The sequence below is a fragment of the Trifolium pratense genome, linkage group LG6 (genome assembly GCF_020283565.1).
Source record: "Trifolium pratense cultivar HEN17-A07 linkage group LG6, ARS_RC_1.1, whole genome shotgun sequence".
Classification (NCBI taxonomy): domain Eukaryota; kingdom Viridiplantae; phylum Streptophyta; class Magnoliopsida; order Fabales; family Fabaceae; genus Trifolium; species Trifolium pratense.
The window spans coordinates 19,512,466-19,535,711 of NC_060064.1; the positions used below are offsets into that span (position 1 = coordinate 19,512,466).

General features: G+C 33.0%; 2 protein-coding genes and 1 long non-coding RNA gene across 3 annotated transcripts; 1 reads left to right on the top strand and 2 right to left on the bottom strand.

Moving 5' to 3' along the window:
• The first annotated feature begins 880 nt into the window (after positions 1–880).
• LOC123893083 lies at positions 881–4,507 on the top strand. The gene is made up of 3 exons (XR_006803341.1): positions 881–1,225; positions 1,521–1,724; positions 4,344–4,507. It is a non-coding gene; the product is annotated as an uncharacterized LOC123893083 (long non-coding RNA).
• Positions 3,452–4,346, bottom strand: LOC123893082. The gene is made up of 2 exons (XM_045942999.1): positions 4,060–4,346; positions 3,452–3,959 (listed from the first exon to the last, which is right to left on the bottom strand). The coding sequence occupies exons 1-2, from the start codon at positions 4,207–4,209 to the stop codon at positions 3,756–3,758; spliced, it is 354 nt and encodes a 117-aa protein (XP_045798955.1). The 5' UTR covers positions 4,210–4,346; the 3' UTR covers positions 3,452–3,755.
• A 16,395-nt stretch (positions 4,508–20,902) lies between the features above and the next one.
• LOC123891876 lies at positions 20,903–21,346 on the bottom strand. Its single transcript, XM_045941750.1, has one exon. The coding sequence runs from the start codon at positions 21,344–21,346 to the stop codon at positions 20,903–20,905; it is 444 nt and encodes a 147-aa protein (XP_045797706.1).
• Positions 21,347–23,246: the final 1,900 nt, after the last annotated feature.

The following is a 23,246-nucleotide window of genomic DNA, read 5'->3' on the forward strand; positions in this document are numbered from 1 at the left end:
TATATTTCATAAATTTAATTAAAATTAAAATAATTTTTAGGGGCTAAAACTAAATATATATTGAATATTGGATATTAGTGTTAATAATAGCAGGACATACATCACACATTAATCGTATGATATGGAAAAACACTTAATTCATATTGAACAGTGTTGTGTAAAATTAAGGAGAAAACTTAGGTCAATTACAAACATCTTTTTGGTCATGTTCTCCACTTAAAATTTAATACATCAACATCTTAAGAGGAGAAAATGGAAAAAATTGTTGATGCGTCAAATTTTAAAAGGAGAACATGACCAAAAAAATGTATGATATTTTACTCCTAAAAAATTGTTGATGCGTCAAATTTTAAAAGGAGAACATGACCAAAAAAATGTATGATATTTTAAAAGGAGAACATGACCAAAAAAATGTATGACATAATATATCCATTAAACTTTACTAAAATAAAAATTAGTTTTGTAATTGACAAATTTATATTTATCAAAGCTAATTTATTTATTGAACTTATAAGATAATTATAAAAAAAAAAACTTATAAGATAAGTTAAAGAGTAAATTAAATAAATGTAAGACCAAAAAAAAAGTAAATTAAATAAAAAATTGAATATTGTTTGTTAAAGAATGTTACTGATATTGGCATGTTTAATTGACCAAAAAATAAATGGAAGTTTAAAAATAAAAAAAATAAAAAAAATGGTTGAGTATATCTTCTACAGTTATTTTTGTTAACCAAATCTTCTACATTTTAACGTTGAAAAAAGATTTTTTTTGTTTTTTTTTGTTTGTTGAGCAAGAAAAAAAAAGGTTTATTTGTTACTTTACTAATTACTAAATAATAGGTATCTAAAAAAAAAATTACTGCTAAATAATAGCAATAGATAGATAGATATTTATGTTATCTAAGATGCTTCCTTTCTCCTCATCACCATCTTGTTCCTTCCTTCATTTCTGAAAAAGCCCCTTCATCACCATGACTCCATTCTTCAAAATCACCATTTGATTCCTTTGTCTTCAAATCGAGAGAAAAAGGCCTTCGTTCTTTATTATTTTAAGAAAAAATTGTATTCGAAAGTACCATATTGACCTTCACTTAAATGAAAAATTCATCCACTATCCTCAATCCTCAACCTACGAATTCGAACGATTCTTTCACTGATTCTCTCGCGTCGCCACTCGCCGTCGGCGCAACTGCTCCGATCGAACGAACTCTCCTCTCTTTTCTGTAAGTTCATCTCTCTCATGTTCCTCATTCCTTCTCCCCTTCGATTTTTGACTCTTCCTCTCTATTGTTTTGCTTTTGTTTTTGGGTATGTCTTCTAATTTTAGGGTTTTTATTTTGGCGTTGAAGTTAGTAGGATCTTGTTGCAACATTTCTAAATCTGGTGAAGCTTTGTTCTTGAGGATTTTTATTTTGATGTTGAAGTTAGTAGATCTTTGTCAGAAATCAATGATCAATTGCTTTATAATAGACAAAAATTGTGCATTTTCTGTTCTTAAGGGTTGTTTCAATTTCGTAGGAAGGTGAAGCGTGGGTATGAGGAGTTCGTTCGATTAACGATCTTCCTGATTCAACCGGAGACGTGCTGATGCTTATAATGCTAGAGAGGAGATCAAAGTTATGAAGCAGTGGAGAGAGGCTGGAAACGATGTTGAACTGATGGAGAGTTAGAAATTTTCTAAAGTGGCGAGCATCTGAAGAAGGGTCATCCAATTGAGTAAAGGTATGTAATTATAATTTGCTTATAGAATAGTTGGATTATGTGCCTTATGAAATGTTTTCTTCATTTGTTGATGTTGTTATTTGGTTATAGGTTGATTACTGCATATGTTGTTTAACTCAATGAGAAATCAAAATAAACAACCTTTAAAGGGATAAAATTGGGATAAATATAAGAAGAAAATAACCAATACTAAACAAATATATCCCAGTAGCATAATGTTTCAATGGTGATCGAAATGAACATCATTATTAGTAGATATGATTGGAAAGCTAGACATTAATACCTTAAAAAAATTCTAGACATTGGTGAAGATTTCACGATACACAACATTTTTGGTTGAAGTGCAAACTTTTTGTTCATCATCCAAAATCAACAACTTGAGTCCATTTCTCGACCTGACTCTAGACATCGCAACATACAACTGACCGTGAGTGAATACCAGTCGAGGAAGGTAAATTCCGACATGGGAGAGCGACTGTCCTTGACTTTTATTAATTGTCATAGCAAAACAAAGAGTCAGAGGAAATTGTCTCCTTTGAAATTTAAAAGGTAGTCCTGGATCAGTTGGAATTAAATTCTTGCGAGAAAGCACAATTTTGTCACCGATGTTTGTTCCTGTGAGCACTGTTGCACCAATTATACTCTTTCCCAAATAATTTACCAAAAGTCTTGTTCCGTTACACAACCCACGTGCTTGATCAATGTTGCGCATAAGCATGACAGGCACATTTTCCTTTAGTCTCAACTTATGGTTTGGAAGTCCGGAACACTTAATTTCATTTAAAAACTCCGTAGTGAACCATTCTCCTGTAACGTCGTTGTCTTTGTCTGATTTACACACCGAATCAGCACTACAATATTCTTTTTCAGAGAATCATTTTCAGCAATTTCAGGGTTAAACATAAGCCTCGAAGCATTTATAGAATTCTGTAGGACTGGTTTGCCTGGAAAAAATCAGATCAATGTTGGTTAACTGATTACTAACAACATTAGAGTCTGTACAATTTTTAAACATAACAATTGTATTATCACCTTGGAAGATCTTAGATTTTGCAAACAAAAGTGCAACAACAGCATTCATTGTATCACCGGATGCAAGGAAAGAGTTAAGTTCATCAACATAGTGACCAAACAATGTTAAGTGATAAGAGTACCTAAGGTAAACAAATAATATATTTAGTAAAAATAAGTTTTTTGATAGATATTTACTAAATTTGGTAAATACATGTAGTAAATAAAATAAGCATGAACCGACCCATTATTGTTCAACGCTATGGTGATGACCTTGGTCCGTTTACCATTTTTGACATACTCCCTTTCCTTACCCACAGAAGCCAGCACTCCCACAACATTTGTCAACATATTTGACATACAGCGGCGTATTGTAAATAGATGGCATATATATAAATTATATAAATACACTATACACAAGATTTTGTTTTGAAAATAACAAACCAATCAAGAAATCTCTATTAAAATCATTTTTGAAAACATCAGCAGGTGGTGTGAAAGTGTAGACTATCTCTGGAAAAACAATGCTATCAGATCTTGTGAATTTAGTATTATAAGTTGCATCCAAATTATAAACATGACTTGTAGGACGGTATTCGCCAGTGCTTCTGACCACATCAACATAGTGACCAAACAATGTTAAGTGATAAGAGTACCTAAGGTAAACAAATAATATATTTAGTAAAAATAAGTTTTTCGATAGATATTTACTAAATTTGGTAAATACATGTAGTAAATAAAATAAGCATGAACCGACCCATTATTGTTCAACGCTATGGTGATGACCTTGGTCCGTTTACCATTTTTGACATACTCCCTTTCCTTACCCACAGAAGCCAGCACTCCCACAACATTTGTCAACATATTTGACAGACAGCGGCGTATTGTAAATAGATGGCATATATATAAATTATATAAATACACTATACACAAGATTTTGTTTTGAAAATAACAAACCAATCAAGAAATCTCTATTAAAATCATTTTTGAAAACATCAGCAGGTGGTGTGAAAGTGTAGACTATCTCTGGAAAAACAATGCTATCAGATCTTGTGAATTTAGTATTATAAGTTGCATCCAACTTATAAACATGACTTGTAGGACGGTATTCGCAGTGCTTCTGACCACATCAAACGTGGTAAGGGTGTACACGACACCTTCAGATAGCTGTTTCTGAAACAGGTAAATTAGTGTTTTCTTCACACTGCAATGAATCGTAGTTCCCTGTAATGGCAAAACAGTTAGTTAATATGACGTAAATCTCAACATCTCAACATGCTAGAATAGAAATAGAAATTATGTAAAAGAAGTGTTGTAAATATACCTCAGAATCCATCAAAACCAGTTCTAGTGATCTAAATTGGTTTGGTGTGTTGAACTCGGGAACTCCCCACAACCGAACAACCCTTACTATTAACCTCCAATTACGGGGAACATCATTGATAGTTGAAATCATATCAATGTGGTTTGCCATTGTATTTGAAATTGAAAGACAACACTGTATTGCTAAAAGCTTAGATGTTTTGAAAAGAGATGCGTGAATATTGAGGCTGAGTTGATGTGTATTTATGGTGTCATTGATTGAATATTTGATTTAATCTGATGCAGGTATTCACAATCGAAAATCATGGGAAATATTAATGAGGTCAACCATAAAGATTGAAGTGAATGGAAATAGAATGACCATCAATTTAGAGCTTATTTGAAAGAGAATGGACATGATTTGTTTTTCATTATGCCTTTCCATAAATATTAGACTTGTTTTGATCTAATTTGGGTTTTATTATTTATTTAATTTTAAAATTTAAAGCAGTAGTTTAAAATTGAAAGCAACGAATCATGCATATATCTGCTAAGTTTGAAAAGAAACCCACCACATGAAATGGTGTGTTAGAATTTGTGTTGTTTGTTGAAATCTTCTAAATCCACGTTAAGAATAATATTAAGTAACGAAAATAAGCAATATAAAGAAAAACACAACGGACGTGGTAATGCAACTTCAAATATAAAGAAACCACCAAAGTTTCAACCAAGTAAAATATTTCCTTTTAAAATTATTTTTAATAGGTGCATTAAATTCGATTTATAAACAATAATTGAAAAATGATTGAATTTCCAAATTAACCAAATATTCTAAGTAAAATGATATCATCATGTATTACAGAAATTGCAAAGGCCTTCATAGTTAGCCACATAGGAATTGGAGAAATATTAGAATGCCACATAAGACATGGATCAAGGAAATGATGCCATATAGGAATAAGACCATGAGAGAGAAACTCCTAAATATATAAATAATAGATTGCGGCAATTTCTTCTGAATATATACAGTTTCGTTCAATTTTCCTAATTCCTACTTCCTACTTCCTACTTCCTAACCTTCTAATAAAAGTATACTCTCCAACTTGACAAAAAAAAAGTATGCTCCAACTTCTTTTGTAAGTTTACCCAAAATGACTTTGAGAATTTTATATTATTTTTTGGCTGGCTGTTATAAGATATATCAATAATGACAACTCTTTTTTTTTTGACAGCAATAATGACAACTCTTACTATATGTTCAAACACATGAAAAGTGGGTGCATGTATCATATAAGATACTAAGACAGCTAGGTGCTTATCATTATCATTTATTTATCTATTATAACCAATTAATGCACGTGGGGGGTTTAATTTAATATAATCAAATGAATCCTGTTTGAATGTACACTTAGACATAAAAATATACACATTTGCTTATTAAGTTATTATACAAAATGAGGGAAGTGAGCATAAGCTGAAATGCTGAATGGTGGAACTATGTTAGGCATGACCTAAATGAGGGAAGTGGGCATAAGCTGAATGGTGGAAACATGACCGGAATGGTCGAGATGAGGTAGATTTAATCTGAATGGTCAAGTTGATGTAGGATATGAATATGATCAGTTGGCTAATTAAGGTGAAATAGTAGGGGCCATATGATATATGATATGATAATTTACACTAGTCTAACAACCATATTTTATTTTATTTTATTTATTTTATTTTTATTTTTATTTTTATTTTTATGAATAAGCCAAAGAATGTATTAAAAATATAAGGTGTGTGTCAAAAAAGTCACATTACAAAGAAATAACAACAAGAAAGCTCTCACAAAATAAAAAGCAAAAACTCAAAAACTAGTTATGCTGAAGCAAGTAGAAGGGTTAATTCACCACTGATTTAAAAGAAACATAAGTCTTTTTTACGGCCTTTCAACTACCAACAAGAGAAAACCTTAATTTTATTTAACAAAAGCTCCTTGGTCAGTGTGTTTGCTTGGAAAAATTGATTATTTCTTTCTTTCTAGACTAACCAACAACAAACCACTCAAACCAAGTTAAAAATTTGGCTAACACCCTTACCCTAACCTCCCAAACCACCACATTACATGTCTAAACACACTTTATCCCAATTAACCCAATGAATCTTCCTCACCTCCTCACTCCCACATAAAATATTTAAATGAGGATTCAATAGAAAAAATAATGCTTGTGACAACTTTGAAGAATGAAAGAAAATACACTGAAACTGATGACAAGACAAATTTAAGGAGAACCAATTGACCACCCATGGAAAGGTTCCTCCCTACTCTTCCAGCCAGAAAGTTTCTTGTGAATTTTCTTAACTAGAGGATACCAGAATGATAAATGGCGAGGATTTCCACAAATCGGCAAATCTAAATACAAAATAAGGGACACAACCAATTTTATGGTTCAACACAAAAGTAACATCCACTAACCAAGACTCCTCCACATTCACCTTTATCAAGGAGCTCATTATGAAAATTAATTCTAAGTCCAGACATCAATTCAAAAAGAATCAATATTGCTTTCAAAGCTCTATCATTCGCCCAACTCTTCTCATCTAAAATCAAAGTATCATTAGGAAATTGAAGATGAGAAATTCTTCATTGAGACACTGAGATTGCATCAAACTTGTTACCTCGAAAAAAAATTAGCATCTGCTACTGTCTTCAACATCACATGCAACATTGCAACCCTTTAAGACAATTAATTAAAAAAAGAAATGGCGACAAAGGATTACCTTGTGCAAGCCTCACCTTAACTGAAACTCATATATCACACACCTATTAACTAAAACTGAAGTCGGAGTTGTGCTAATATATTCTAACATCTACCTTCTTCATTTTTCTAGAAACCTCATTTTACTCATCACTGCATCCGAATGTAGCTCCATTCCACGGAATCACAGACTTTCTAAAAACTCATTTTAAATAAAAGAAGATCTTTTTTATGCTTCTAAGCATCATCCACTATCTCAATATAGTAATTATAATCCCATCAAAAATTTGTCTACTCTTGATAAAAACAAACTGAGTATTAGATATAACATTTCCAATAACTTACTTTAATCTGTTAGTCAAGACTTCAAAATTATATTTTATTATAATATATTTAAATATGACAAAAGTAAATGTAAACTAATAAGCTTAGATGAAGAAAAAAAATGTAAAAAATAGATGATGTTTAACACATAATACAAAGTCTAACAAAATAGAATAAATATAATGTAAGCTAATATGTCAAAATTAACCAATCTTAACATAGTATGTGTGCAATAACTGACAACCAATCAACCACATCAAATAATATATAGTCCCAACAGTGGCATAAAAAAAATTCAAATTTCAGAGGTACTATGAACAAAACTCAAAATTTATATAATATGCTTTACATATTAATTATAGAATGAAACGATGATTTGACCTTGATAAAATTTGGTGAACACTTCAATTTGAATATATATCGATACACTGTTGAGGTAGTTAATTTTATTAGGGTTTAAATTTTTAATAAACATTATTTATAAATCTATTAAAGTTAATAAATATTATTTATATCGCACCATATGTGCAGGAGTTGGGGTTCGCACCCCAGACAATCCACATATTCACCTTTAAGGTGGATTTTTTAGTCACTAAATACTTGAAAAGAAAAAACAAAGAATTATCAACTATAAGATGCAGGCCAATTCTAACATGCACAAGTGCATCATGTCTTTCATGGTGCATATCAAAATAAGATACGTACGAAAAAAATTTACCTAAAAAATGAGAGACTATGACACCTGTACATGTCCCTTCCCCCACTCTTCCACCAAGTGCTAACATATTTTCTATCTTCCATTGCGGCGAAAGTTAAATACGAGATGTGTTCTCTTTGGGCTTTAGTTCGCACTTGGATTGGTATTTCACCGACGAGTTTCACTTCTATTTGGGATCACTTTGTTCAGTTTACTCTCTCAGTTGGTGGATCTAGAGCACGCCGGTCTTTTTTGCAACTCATTTGGCTTGCTAGCGTATGAGTTGTGTGGACGGAAAGAAATCACAGGTTGTTCAGAGGCTCAGACAGTACTCTTCATCAGTTGTTGGACAAGATCAAGCTTTTTTCTATAGGTGGTTGAAGACCACAAGTGTTACTGTAGTCTCAAACTACCATAGTTGGTGGTCAAGTCTTTTACTATGTTTGGGCCTTGTATGATTGTTTGTATTTCTTTCTATGACTTTTTGTAAACTCTGGTAGTCTATCTTGACATATCTTGTGCTGAGGAGACTTTTTTGTTAATATATCTCATTTTGACTTGTTCAATTTTTTTTTTTAATATTTAACTAAATTATTGGACTCAAGTGGTAATGAGATTCCTCTAAAATAAATTGCTTAAAAGAAACTTTTTTTTTATATAAGATTTGGCATATATATATATATATATATATATATATATATATATATATATTCAAGATAATTACACATTGATGAAAGGTAGGCGGCAACAAGTTGTGCCGCTAAAAGAACTTGAAATAAATTTTTTATAGAAATAATTTTTAGCAGACATTAAATTCTAAATTATAGAGTTTTTTCTTAAAAACCAGATTTTTAATTATAAAAAATAATATTTAATACAAATAAAAAATAATTTTACACTACAAGGCCCGACACCCACAACCGGATTTACAATATTAGAAATGGACAAATTCCTTGTACCCAAAAATAATTTTACACTACAAGGCTACTAGGTTTAGTCTAGTGGTAAGAAGTTTGGGTAATATGCGGGAGGTCAGATTCGATTCTCTCTGGCTCCATTTTAACAAAAAAAAAAAATAAGAAAAGAATTAGTAAAAAAAAATGGACACATTTCTCATTTATCAAAAAAATAAAGAATGCCATATAGTACGTATGCCATTAATTTTTCAATATAAAAAGATTGAACTAGTCTCGAAGAAATTATAGAACAGAAGAAAGAAAGCGAAATGTTGTGTGTTTTAAGCATTGTCATCATTCAGCATCACTCTCACATTCACAATAATGCATGTTGTATTACGTCTTATTGATGTTTTAATTTATCCGTAATTATGAATTATCTACTAATTTATCCGTAAAATTATAATAAAAATTATTTGAATTAAATATTGTGGTTATTGTTAGTTGAAAACTCATTATCACATTACTCAATAATGCATGCAAAAATGGAAAGAGCACATTATTTCAACACTTGTCGTTCGTATATTTGAATTGAGAAAATGAGGCCTAACTAAAACTCATAATATAATTGAAGAGAAAACGAAGGATGACCCACCATTTCTATTTACAACCACACTTGTAATCGATTAAGTAGAACATGCTGCTTGGATCAAAAGTTTTCAAATATTTTGCCTTTTTGAGAGTTTTTATTCCTATTTAATAAACTTTTTTTATGTGAAAAACCAACCTAGCGGCAAAACTCACACGCATTAGAAATATTGAGAAGTAAAAATTACAGATTTAATTATGTGAGTTAAGCTTAATTGGTAAGAATATCGCATTTTATATGCATTGATCGGAGTTCAAACTCCGAACACTTCACTTATTCATCTTAAGGGTGAAATTTCTAGTTGTTCATGTATATGAATACAAGAGGTGAGCTCCCTTGAGAGTTCAAGAGCACTCAAGACAAATGACTAACAATATATTATTTTTGACCTAGAATGAATTTGTCATTTTCCTCCTAAGTGTCACATTTTATAGTCCAACATCTCTTGACCTAATGGACCTTCTCTTGTGTTGAGGTATCCAAGCCCAATAAGTATGACATTGAGATCCATAAGCAGCTCGTCCGTATAGGACACGTGGAATTAAAACTCATGTGGCTCACGTCATTCGTCCGTGCAGATCACGTGAAGGTGGAACACACCTAGTTCACGTCACTCGTCCGTGCAGATCACGTGGAGGTGGAACGTGTGAAGGTGGAGCTCATGGCGTGGTAGAGCTAGGCCTGTAGGAGTGGAGCTCATGACGTGGTAGAGTTAGGCCTGTAGGAGTAGAGCTCATGATGACCTGAATGGTCAATCTATAATATTATTTCATGATATGGTCTCCGTATCAGTTCACAGTCTCTCAGACGTCAAGTTGGTTAAGGTTAATTGGTAGTGGGAATGGATTGAACACGTATTTGAATCCCATGGTACGTGGTTCGATTTCCAGGGAAGGCAAAAACTCCACTAGAGAGGGGGGTGGAGAAGATCGTGAGGTGGCAGTGCCGAGACCACCTAAGGTGGTGGGGCCTGGGCTGTTACACGAGTCATTCTATCAATCATATCGCATGTTGACTGAGGCAACCAGGCCACCTGCATATAGTAGTTGGGGATAGAATTTAACATAGACTTGCCGAGAGTCATGCGACCTGCCTTATTCAACAAATTATGTTGCCAACTAGCAAGCCGCCGGCTAATTTTCTCCTCAAAGAACTCATAATCTTTGCGATGAAGACGGCCATGTATCATTGGGAACCCCAAATATTTTTCCAAAGAAAGAGTGCGGCTAATTCCTGTCCTGGAAACAATGGAAATAATTTTTCCTCTCTTGGTGGAGGAGGAGAAGAACACATTTTTAAATCATTTGAACCGCATTTCTGAAAAACTTTGAACTTTAAAATAATGTGCAATTATTTAAATGTTCGGGATCATATTATTTTTTTAAAATTTAAGACCTAATTGCAAAACATTGTCTGGTTAAAAACTCAAATACACTTGTTTTTTTAGAATACAAGAGGCTCGAAGTCCAAAAGAAGAAACTGCGAGTTGGAAATATTACATTTTTTAATTCAAGGTGATTTTTAGAATAATTAAACTAACATGTACTATCAAGTCCAACTCCACTCATGTGTTGGTTATGCGACTACATTTGGCCTCAACTTTTTTAGGCTCTATGATAATAGTTAGGGGTGTACGTGGGCCGGATTGGGTTGGGTTTGGCCAAAACCAAAACTCAAACCACATATGGTACTCCGGGTTGGGTTTAGTAAAATAACCACCCGTTATAACATTGGGCCGGGTTGGGTAAATCCACTAATTTCCGGGTTGGATTGGGTTGGGTTGTGGGTTACCCAAATTATTTTTCTATTTTTTTTATTAAATATCTAAATATTGAATCATCATAGTTTCTCATAAAAAATAACTCAATCAATGTATCTTCTTGAAAAATAGGGTAACTTTTTTTCACTATAAAAAATAATCACCCATTTTTTTGTGTAAATCTACTAATTTACGGGCTGGATAGCGTGTTATCTAAATGATTTTTTTGCTTTTTTTAATATCAAATGACTAAACCATGAATCACTATATTTGTTTATGGAAATTATTCAATTTTTTAAAAATTTTAAAAAATAATGCGAAAAGTTATCATATTTGTTTATAAAAATTATTCAATCTTTTTTATTTTCGTAAAAAATAGTATAACTCATTTTCAATGTAAAAATATTTAATAATCAAATGAAAAAATCTTTAGTATTTTGATAAAAAAAATTCAAGAAACATAGCACTAGTGGGTTAGTGGGTTTTTTGGGTTGGGTCCGGTTTTACCCGAAACCCGATTTTTTTAATGGGTTTTTCATTTTTGAAATCCATATCCACCCGCTTGCCCGACCCAACCCACTTTTTTGGGTTGGGTTGGGTGGGTTTGACCGGGTCGACCGGATTTGCCCAACCCATGTACACCCCTAATAATAGTTACTCAATATTCATAAACTATTATGGCCTGGATACATTAGTAGTAGACTTATTATCCAAAAAAATAAAATTAGTGGTAAATTATGATGTTTGTGTAAGTAAGGTCCTTGACTCAAATATTTATATTGTCATTTTTTCTGTATAATTTTAATTCTAGTCATTTTAAATTAAATTAAAACCGATAATTTTTTTTGAAAAACCTAAGAATTGAAACAATTACATGTAGAACCTATTCACAACCTCAATCACTAGGTCATTTCAATCTTTGCTTCAAAATAATCAATTCACAACCTCAATAGTTTTATATGTTTTTTTACGTTATTTACAATTTAAATAGAAGACAATTCATTTAAATTTTTTGCAATGTTTTTATCAAGCACCCAATTTTAATATTTGAGCAGGGCGTCCAAATGATCGAGGTCGACGCTACGTATTATTTGAGAGATTTTTTTGCCACCATGCCACTTTCTCGCGCGCTCTACTAGTTTCTTATTTTATCCTACCGCTATTTAAGTAGAGGACATGTAAAGAAGTATGTTTATATCCTTAAATTTCTCATTTGTATGATGTCTGCTACTTAAGTAACTGATAGAATTTGCTACTTAAATAGCTTACGGTGACTATTTTAGTAATTTTACACTGTAAAGCTAGAAAATTGGTAGGGTGAGAAGATAAAATCTCGTATTATTTGCCCCCTATTTATATAGTTATGTGTATCTCATTTTGGCAAACAGAAATGAGAGTTACTTTTGTCGTCCTACTGGTTATTCAAACACTGTCCGCTATTTAAGTAGCGGGTGGAATTTTTTCTCAAAAATTTTTGATTTTATAACATCCGCTACTTAAAAATAAAGCGCGCGAGTAACCAGTAGGGTGACAAAAATAACTCCCAACGGAAATATCTTATTGTCTTGTTACCTTTGTGAAACTGGATCGCAAAATTAGGGCCTACAAATAAACCCCAATGAGGTTCTCATGCAATTGGGCCATTCTCAAAGCATGTGTTATTTTCTAGTCTGACAAAAAAAACCATGTGTTATTGGGTCCACAGTTTGCTTAGTGATAATAACTATTTTCTTAAAACATCTCCATTTCATTCTTGGTGGGATTTAAAATAATGTGACTTGCATTTCAAATCAAACTTTTAATTTGGTACTATAAATGCTCTTTGTATCTCCACCAACAAGTTGGGAAGTATGTGTGGGACATGGATAGAGGAATGCTACATTCATAATCACTAATCCACATATTGTTATTTCATGAATATTATTCCATATGCTTAGGGATCCCATGTAATGTAATCAATTAATATATATTGATAATTGTTAGATTGAGATGAAACATTTAAATTTGTAAATTTTGAGTTTTTTTTATAAAAAAAATATAAAATATAAACGTAGAATATGAATTGTTTAATCTTAATTTAACGATAACTAATTTACTTAGTCCGTTATATGTGGAATATTTGATTACAGTGAATCCAAATATGTTATTTCATTGCCAAGCTCCTTCACTGATATGAATAGTGGCAACAATTTAAATGATTAATAGTTAAATGTTCATTAAAAAACTATAAATATAAAAATGGAAGGGGAAAAGGGTAATAATACATCATCAATTGTAGAGAAAATATTGTATGCTAGGATTATTTTTTTTCCTTGAAAATAATTGATTCTTGTAAATTTGGCATAGAAATTATCATCTAATATAGACTACTTTATGAATATTCATTATTCAAACTCCTCCATATTTGAATGCAGAATTAAACCCAACTAAAACCTAAGAAGGTTTTTCTTTTTTAATAAGCTAAATTAGCCCACCCAAATTGGCGCCAGAAAGAATCGAACCTCAGACCTCAAGAGGAGCACACTCCCAAGTTCCAAGCCAATACCAATGCACTAACTCAAGTGGGTTTAAAACCTAAGAAGGTTGATTTGGTAGTTAGTTAGATTCAACTCATATTTCCAAAAAATATAAATATGAAAAATGTTAAACAATGTCTCTAGAGGATTAGTTAAACATATTAACAAGGAAAAAATCAACCTATTTTATTTTAAATATTTTTAATTTTAAAATGTCACTTAGGTAATTTTTAGTCAAAAAAATCAACATGAGAAAAAATAAATCATTCGTAAATGAGCCACCTGGAATTTTTTTTTCTACAATAACAATCTCAAATCATTTCATTAAACAACAATGTTTCAAATAAGGAGGTAACAACTCAAAAATATAGCGACTAGAGCGACTAGACAAAAAAATGACTGTTATAGCAAGCATATGAACAACCATTTTTGCTTGTTAATTGCTTGATAAACTTCACCGCAAAATTCGAATGTAAAGATATAACATTTTTAATCATACAAATTAAGGAACTAAATTCACCAACACGTAAACTCTGGACTGCATCCTCTACACTCTTCGAATCAGTTTCAAATATGACATTTGTAAAGCCTCTTATGGAAAAAAAATTAGAGGTCTTTTGCCGCCCTACCATTTTCTCAAACACCATCCGCTATTTAAGTAGTGGACGATGTTTTATCCTAAAATTTCTCAGTTTTACCCATCCGCTACTTAAAATAGTGGATGAGTAAAAATATGGCGTGCAAGAAACTCATAAGACAACAAAAGAAACTCTCTAAAAAAATTAACATGCAAAAAAAATATCAGTAGGCCCAAATAGTACACCTTGTAAGAAAATTCACATACAAAAAAATATCAGTAGACCGAATAAGAAATCCTTGATCTCTCACAATAAAAAACTAGAATTTTCAGCTTCTGTTAGAATCGAGTTTAGAAGCCAGAATCACGTTGTTGTAGAGATAACCAAACATATTAGCAAAAGAAGTGTCTGAAGTGAATCGTGTTTGAGGTCCAAAACGTAAACGTGAGTTTGAGGTGCACAAACACGCAACCAAACATACACTAATTAGCTCTAAAACCTTCATATTTTCCTTCGCTTGCAGCATCAAAGTAGTGATTATTGATTAAAGTGTGATATGTTTCTCTAAGTCATGACTTTCCCCACACATTAATTCTTTCACCTTTATAAACGTGACTATAAAATAAACTAGTATAACTTACCCGTGCATTTGCACGAGTTAATGTTCAATGAAAAATATAAGTTCATTTTTTTGACGCATTAAAAATATGAATTATTAAAATTTTAATATTTTAATATTTTTTAATTATTTGTAAAATTAATTTTATATTTAATGTAATAATTTATTTAAATATGATATGTTCTGGTAAAAAACAAGGGGGTTTGTATTATTGATCAAATGGTGTGATTACCTCAGTTCAATCCCAACAACCCTGGGAGTTTTATAAGTCAGAACTCGATCCTAACATAGGGGGTTTGTATTATTCAAGATTGATAATGGATACAAGTATGATCAGAGAAAAAATTGATTCTCTTTACAAGATTGAAAGAATGGTGATTTCTCAGAATGAGTGACCGTCTATGTAGAATCAGTGAAAAGTTTCTCCTTTCTTCTCTTGAAACAGACCTTATTTATAGGCAAAAAATCTCCCTCTTGTTGCTTGATAACCGCCTTGCTTGGAGAGGAATTCATGGGTAGTGGGCGGTTTCTTTTCCTTCTTCTCCAAGCTTCTTCCTTCTTCTCCAAGTTTCTTCCTTCTTCTCCAAGTCATGGTGGATCATGCTTATCATGTGTTTTTCATGGTTTCTTTTCCTTCTTCTCCAAGCTTCTTCCATTGGGCTTTTTCGTATTGGGCCTTAACAAATCACACTCTGGTCCATGGCCCGGTACACAGCCCCCCAAGCACGAGGCTTCAAGAAGGCGAAGTGCTTTTGAATGAAGTAACTTGGCGATTATTATGCCTCGGCGTTGTTCTATGTCGCCTATTTGTTGCCGACTTATATTCTTCGTTTGCTTGTCGCCTTATCCTTCCTTTTGTTGTTGATATTTCTTAGCTAATTTGTACGCCCTTCTATGACTTTTGAATATCTTGATGTACGCCATTTGTTGCTTTGAATATTGTTGTCATTGTTTCTTGGCGACTTTGAGCAAGTTAGCGAGTCGCCCTTCCTCTTTTTTCATTGTATTTGCATTTTCAAGCTAGCGTTGTCACCAATCTCGCCTCTTCGTCTTTCGCGATTCGTCTCGCCTGTTCCGTTGTATTTGCATTTTTACGTTGGCGTTGACAACAATCTCGCCTGTTGCCTTTTTGGCGTCATTATGACTCGCCCTTCTTTGTTGTAGTTGATTTTCGTACTGCCAGGCTTGCACGCCTTATTTTGTGACTTCTTGGCAATTTAAAAAGAATTGGCGCTGCTCGGAGTCGTACTTCCACTATACTTTGTGTCTGGTGTCAATAATCTCGCCTTTGAAAATTTTTAACTTGGCACCTGCAATGTCTTTAGCTCTTTAAATATAATTATATATCATTTATGAATAACTTTATACCTGTTGTCATTTGGCGTTATAATGAATCGCCTTGCTTTGGTTGTGTGTAAGCTTCTTCTGGCGGTGTTGATAATCTCGCCTTTTTTTGCTGTATTTTTTTCTGACGCACCCAACTCGTAAGACTTACAGGTAACGCCAAGGCTTTGCAACCTTTTTAATTTTTTTTTTCTGACGTACCCAACTCGTAGGTGACGCCAAGGCATTGTAACCCTTGTTTAATAATTTTTTTTTTCTGACGTACCCAACTCGTAGGTGACGCCAAGGCACTGTAACCCTTGTTTAATAAAATTTTTTTTTTTTTGACGTACCCAACTCGTAAGACTTACAGGTAACGCCAAGGCCTTTCAACCTTGTTTTTCTTCAGAGCTTTCATATGAGTTGATCTTGAATAATTTTTTGTTCAGAGCCCGCAGCTTAATCATGATTACTGCAAATAAGCTTTGATACATTAGAGGTTCAACAATAATAATATATGAAAAATAAAACAAACGAAAATGATACCGCCATGGGCGGTTTGTCGCGGCGCTCCTCGCCTAGCAAGAAAAACAATTATGTTTTGGCGTGGCGAGACTGAGTTCTATTGCGGTAGTCATCGCGGAATATGCTTCAACCTGAAATATTAGTTGGCGGCTTCTATCTCGCCGAGTGATAATTATTGAATTTTCATGTTAATTTTCCACATTTGTTCGTTGTCACCTGGATCGGGAGTCGCCTAGCAACAAAAACGATTCTACGGCGAGATGACGATGTTGGACGGTAAGTTGCTGTGGCGCCAGTTCGGCGAGTTGGATTCACAACAACTATGGCGACATCATTTCAATTCAAACGTGACGGATCCGATCTTCTAAGTTGTATTTGACCTTTTCTTATTCCAAGCTTTATCAAGTAGTATTTGTCCACAAATTGTGCAGACTCAAAATTGTATCCAAATCAACAATTATAATGTCCAAAATGAGCATCACCAATTGGAAAAAATCAATATGAAAAGACAATATATCAAGCCATTCAATAATAAACAAAGAATAACATAATGTGAGAGTTAGAGACCGAAACCCTATAACACAATTGGGGGAAGAAGAGGAATATATGTATTATGCAGATTCTATAATCTAATAGTGATCACATATTTACATATTATAGCAAACTATCCTCATACTTAGTTAGAGCACCGCAGATTTGAAATATGACTTGGAATTCAAACCTTTGTTTGAACCAAACTAGATAAATCATTATTATTTACACTTTTAAATTCTAGTTTAGATAAATCATTCATGTCTCTTTTCCTCATCAGAAAGCAGTATCATGTTCAAATTGCAGGGGATAGTGAGAATTGCAATTGACAAAGTAACTAAGCTAATAGTCGTTTCACGGGAAGTACATATAATAATTGACTATGTTATCCAAATTATAACTTTTTCTTCATTTCCCTTGAAAGGGTAATACTTACATATAACAGGTATATCTCTATTATAAAAACTAACTTAGTCTATATTGGTAGGATTGATATTTCATAGTAGCCCACTAAAGCAATAATTAAGATTCATTCGGTGCGGTAAGCCATAATTTTTCTCTTCATTTTACATATGTGTTGTGTCATGACTAATTTATGTGAACACATCTTATGCTAATTACGATTTGAATAATTATTAGACTGAATCATACTTCTTTGTTAGCAAAAACACAATACAAGTCGGCAAACTTTGCGGCACTGTCATTACCTCATGTCATTATAAAATATTTTCTTAGGTTAATTCATAAACCAAATTCGATTAAGTATTTTAAAACTGAATATGCATCATAATTTCATATAAGTAGGCATGAAAGAGAAGTCAGAACCGTTTCATTCGAATTCTCCATGTCGCTTGTTGGTCCTTTCAAATTGACTTCTAGGTTGAGAACCCCATGTGCTCGCAGGAGTGATTTCCTCATAAACCTGGCGACGATGTGGTGTTTCCTATACGAATCAAACTATGACACGGCGATTCCTTCACAAATCCGACGGCGGCTCGACGGTTCCTTCACAAATCTGACTGCGGCGATGCCATTTTCTCCACAACCGACTGCGGCGGCGGCTTCGTTGTTGCCACATGAAGCTTGGCTAGCGGCGACCATACTATGCTGGGGGAGAAAACAACACACTCCCAGATGATAACTTAATTTGAAGCAACAAAACACGCAGTGGGTGTTTTTCTTTATTTCTATAATGGCTTCCAGAGAGTATCATGAGAACAAGGATTTCGTGAATCAACCATGACTTCCCAAATTGATTGACAACGACGGTGACATCATCAGAATTCAAATGGAAAAATTGGTATGACGGCAAAGCAGTATCACCGTGTGCTTGTGGAGATGTTTGATTTTTGTCTAGTTCGATGTGATAGGCTGGGATCAAATGATTTTACCGCAGCCCCACGGTGGGCGCCAAAATGTTCTGGTAAAAAACAAGGGGGTTTGTATTATTGATCAAATGGTGTGATTACCTCAGTTCAATCCCAACAACCCTGGGAGTTTTATAAGTCAGAACTCGATCCTAACATAGGGGGTTTGTATTATTCAAGATTGATAATGGATACAAGTATGATCAGAGAAAAAATTGATTCTCTTTACAAGATTGAAAGAATGGTGATTTCTCAGAATGAGTGACCGTCTATGTAGAATCAGTGAAAAGTTTCTCCTTTCTTCTCTTGAAACAGACCTTATTTATAGGCAAAAAATCTCCCTCTTGTTGCTTGATAACCGCCTTGCTTGGAGAGGAATTCATGGGTAGTGGGCGGTTTCTTTTCCTTCTTCTCCAAGCTTCTTCCTTCTTCTCCAAGTTTCTTCCTTCTTCTCCAAGTCATGGTGGATCATGCTTATCATGTGTTTTTCATGGTTTCTTTTCCTTCTTCTCCAAGCTTCTTCCATTGGGCTTTTTCGTATTGGGCCTTAACAAATCACACTCTGGTCCATGGCCCGGTACATGATATATGATAAATGATACGAATTTTGAATATTTAAGAGAGAAATGACGGAATAGAGAGTGATAGTGATACTCGACTCCCCGTTCCCAACTCACATGTTATAACATCATAAAAAAAATTAAATAATTAAATTCAAAAATACATCTTGACTCAATAACATGGACTAAAAATGAGTAAAGTTAAAAAGGAGACTGAAAATACTATAAAAATTAAATAATGACTAAACTTAAAAAGTCTTTATTTTATAGGACGAAAAACATATTTTTTCCAAAATAAACAATTATCTAATATTTGAAGAGATAATAGCAATGTGGAACGTCGCACTTAGAGCTAGTGTTTTTCGAAATGGAAATATATCCATTAATACAACACAAGAATGGCTAAAATTTCATGTGGCAGATTTAAGAAAAACTTTGCTCTCACCCCTACATTTAACCCTTCACTCCTATATATCAATTTGAACTGGATATTTTTCCCTCGTATATAAATTAAAACTAGTAAAAAAAATAATCAGTTTTCACACATTTCACCAAAATCTGTTGTAGTTTGATTTAGAAAAAAAGAGAAAGTGGTTCGAAACGCATACCAAAACACTTTGTATGCATGTTCCGGTTTGCATATTGATACTGTAGGAATTGTTGACGATTGTTATTTTATTTGTTTAAATTAATTAAGGAAAATTTCTATAAGTTTTAATTTGTATAGCTATAGTTATTTTATTAATTTTTTGTTTTTATTTATTTATGCATGAGCATGGAGCGAAGAAGGAATAATTAAAGATAACATCTTTTGGAAAAAATGTTGGCTGCATGGATTACTAATCAGCTTCCTGCTATTATTAGTGGGTGGCTGGATGATTCTAGATTGATGAGTCTACTTCAGAGGACCAGGTTGTAGATGGTTGATCCCATCTTGTGAGGAGGTGACACCCAGAGACATCTCCATTTCACATGCCATGAGTGAAATAACAATTACACTTGACGACGTGCAATGCCAAGTCTACCTTTTTATTAAGGATGATTTATGCACTTCACACCTAGATATCAATGAAGAATGAGTTGCAGCAGTTGTAGAGGAGTTGTTGGGGTGTCTTATGTAACACCCTAATTTTTAGAAATTGTCTTTTTTTTTATTAGAATATAATATGCTAGTATTTTATTATTTAATTATTTAGTTATAATCTAGTAGTTTTTGTGTGTTTAAGTATCACTCAATTAATTACGTGAGATTAGGATAGAAATTTTATGGGGAAATTAATTAGATAGAATTTAGAAATTTTTTAGTAAATCAAATAAGAAGAGAAAAATAGAGAAAAAGAAAATTAGAGAAAATAAAGTGTGGGCTGCGAAGACTATGTAGCGCGTAAAAGGGGGTATGGGCTAGCAAAACAGTAGAAAAAAGAGATATGAGAAAGTGGGTCTTGTTGTTAGTAGCAATAGGTCAGGTGCAATTAGAATGCTTACCTTTAGTAGTAACTAGATGGCTGCCCGTGCGTTGCACGGGTTCGGCGGAGCATCATGTGTATATCAATCATGGATGCAACGTGCCAATGAAATTAGTCATAAGCATACGGAAATCATTTCGAGGGAGCATCATTATATATATATCAATCATGGATACTATGAGCAAAGGAAATTAGTCATAAACACATGGGAATTAGGTAATTTAATTATAATATCATTACCAAACAAATCAAAGCTCAATTGGATCATTCGAGTTAGAACCAACCCGGACATTCTTTTTGTTGTCGACTATCTTTCATTTCATAAGTTTATCAAATTTAGCCTGCCGAGCAACAAAAAATGACTCCCAAACAATAGCTTCCGCAGAACAATGGCTCTTCCACTGAATGCACGTCGGAGGTATCGGACAATCATCTTTCAACTTGACATAGATATAATGACCGGGGATAGCTCCAAGACAAATAATTAGTGAAGAAGGGTTAGATGATGGGATGCCACGCAATGAGAAAAATGTCTCAGATGCTCCTTGTTTCGTCAATTTCACGACAACTTTACCTAAAACAGTGGCTACAATATGCCCCATATCCGGAAACGTTAACCATTTTTCGATTAATGCAACACCGTGCCTCCTAGTCTTTCTCTTTGATAGCAAGAGTGCATTTGTGATATAAGCCAAACGATCATCACCCCCATACAATTTCAAGTAGTCATTCCTATGGAGGCTCAACTCATTAATCATCCTCGCTTACAATTTCATTAATTCTGAAACGATATGATATAATATTGGTGTATGTGATATAATATTGTTCGACGCTTACAATTTCAAGTGAAGAATCACATCGAATTTTATAGTGGAGCTTTCAAGACCCATGATATGTATAAAATTAAATTTTTGCCTAAGAGCACACTTGATTTAATTTTCTAATGTTTAGATGTGCATCTCAAATAATATAAACTAAGTTGGTCAATTTTTTTCATGAGTAGTACGTTAAGATGATGAAATTTAAAATCATTCATATAATCATTGATAATAGGATCAAGAAGTACATTGCATAATCGTTACATCCTCAGTCACATCAAATTTTCTAGTTGAGCCTTCATAGGCCCGTGACATGTATACAATTTAATAGAAATGTTTATACTTCAACCTCTACTTATAGAAAGGTTACATCCAAAAGAGAAAACAAACTTAAAAACCAAATCATAATAAGTACAATACAAAAGTGAACCATCATATTGTTGAATGGCTCAGTCACGTCAAATTTTGTAGTTGAACCTTCAAAGACCTGTGACATGTATAAAATTTAATAGAAATGTTTATACTTCAACCTCTACTTATAGAAAGGTTTATAATTTTTTCACGATACTTCGACCTTCGAGTATTGATAGATGGATTCATAATTTACGCGCTACTTATAAAGAGGTTTACAATTTTTTACATAAAAATTATCAACCTCTAAGTACGTATAGAGAGGGTTATAATTTTTGTGTATATACTTCAACCTCCAAATATTGATAGAGAGATTTATAATTTTTACACGCTACTCATAGAGAGGATATAATTTATCTGTGCTACTTATAGAATTTTTTTTTTCCGCGCTAGGTCAACATCAAAATATTGATAGAGAAGTTTATAATGTTTACGCGCCACTTATAAGAAGGTTTATAATTTTTGCGTGATACTTAGACCTCCGAGCATTGATAGAGAGATTCGTAATTTTTACGTGCTACTTATAAAGAACTTTATAATTTTTTTTTCGCGCCACTCATAAAGAGGTTTATAATCTCTGCGCGCCACTTGTAGAGTTTTTTAATTTTTGCGCGCCAAGTCAACCTCTAAATATCGATAGAGAGGTTTATAATTTGTGCGTGCCACTTGTAGAGTTTTTTAATTTTTGCGCGCCAAGTCAACCTCTAAATATCGATAGCGAGGTTTATAATTTGTGCGCGCCACTTATAGAGTTAAAATCTCTAAGTAAAAATTATCAACCTCTAAGTACGTATAGAGAGAGTTATAATTTTTGTGTATACTTCAACCTCCAAATATTGATAGAGAGATTCATAATTTTTACGCGATACTCATAGAGATGATATAATTTATGTGTGCTACTTATAGATAGTTTTTTTTTTTTTAAATTAATTTTTTCGCGCTAGGTCAATATCAAAATATTGATAGAGAAGTTTATAAATTTTACGCGCCACTTATAAGAAGGTTTAGAATTTTTGCATGATACTTCGACCTCCAAGCATTGATAGAGAGATTCATAATTTTTATGTGCTACTTATAAAGAGCTTTATAATTTTTTCACGCCACTCATAAAGAGGTTTATAATCTCTGCGCGCCACTTGTAGAGTTTTTTAATTTTTGCGCGCTAGGTCAACCTCTAAATATCCATAGGTGGTTGTTAAAAATGGGAAGAAAAAATTGGCCATCGATAGTTTTCATCTCTTCCTAAAAATTTAATCCTCATTGCAATCATTATGATGCACATGAAGTCTTCCTTGCATGCACTGTATTGTTTTTGCTATTAATTGGTGGGTATGATATTTAGGTGTAGAAAAGAAAATGTAGCCAACAAGTAGTACATTGTTTATTTCAATTGAGTAAATCAATATGTGCAGGTCTGTTTCAGACTAAC

Excerpts from the sequence above, each read along its gene's own strand:
- LOC123891876 (XM_045941750.1), bottom strand. The coding sequence starts at position 21,346 with ATGATTAATGAGTTGAGCCTCCATAGGAATGACTACTTGAAATTGTAT.
- LOC123893082 (XM_045942999.1), bottom strand. The coding sequence starts at position 4,209 with ATGGCAAACCACATTGATATGATTTCAACTATCAATGATGTTCCCCGT. Across the intron at positions 3,960-4,059 it reads TGGTTTTGATGGATTCTGAG|GGAACTACGATTCATTGCAG; the intron begins GTATATTTACAA and ends TTGCCATTACAG.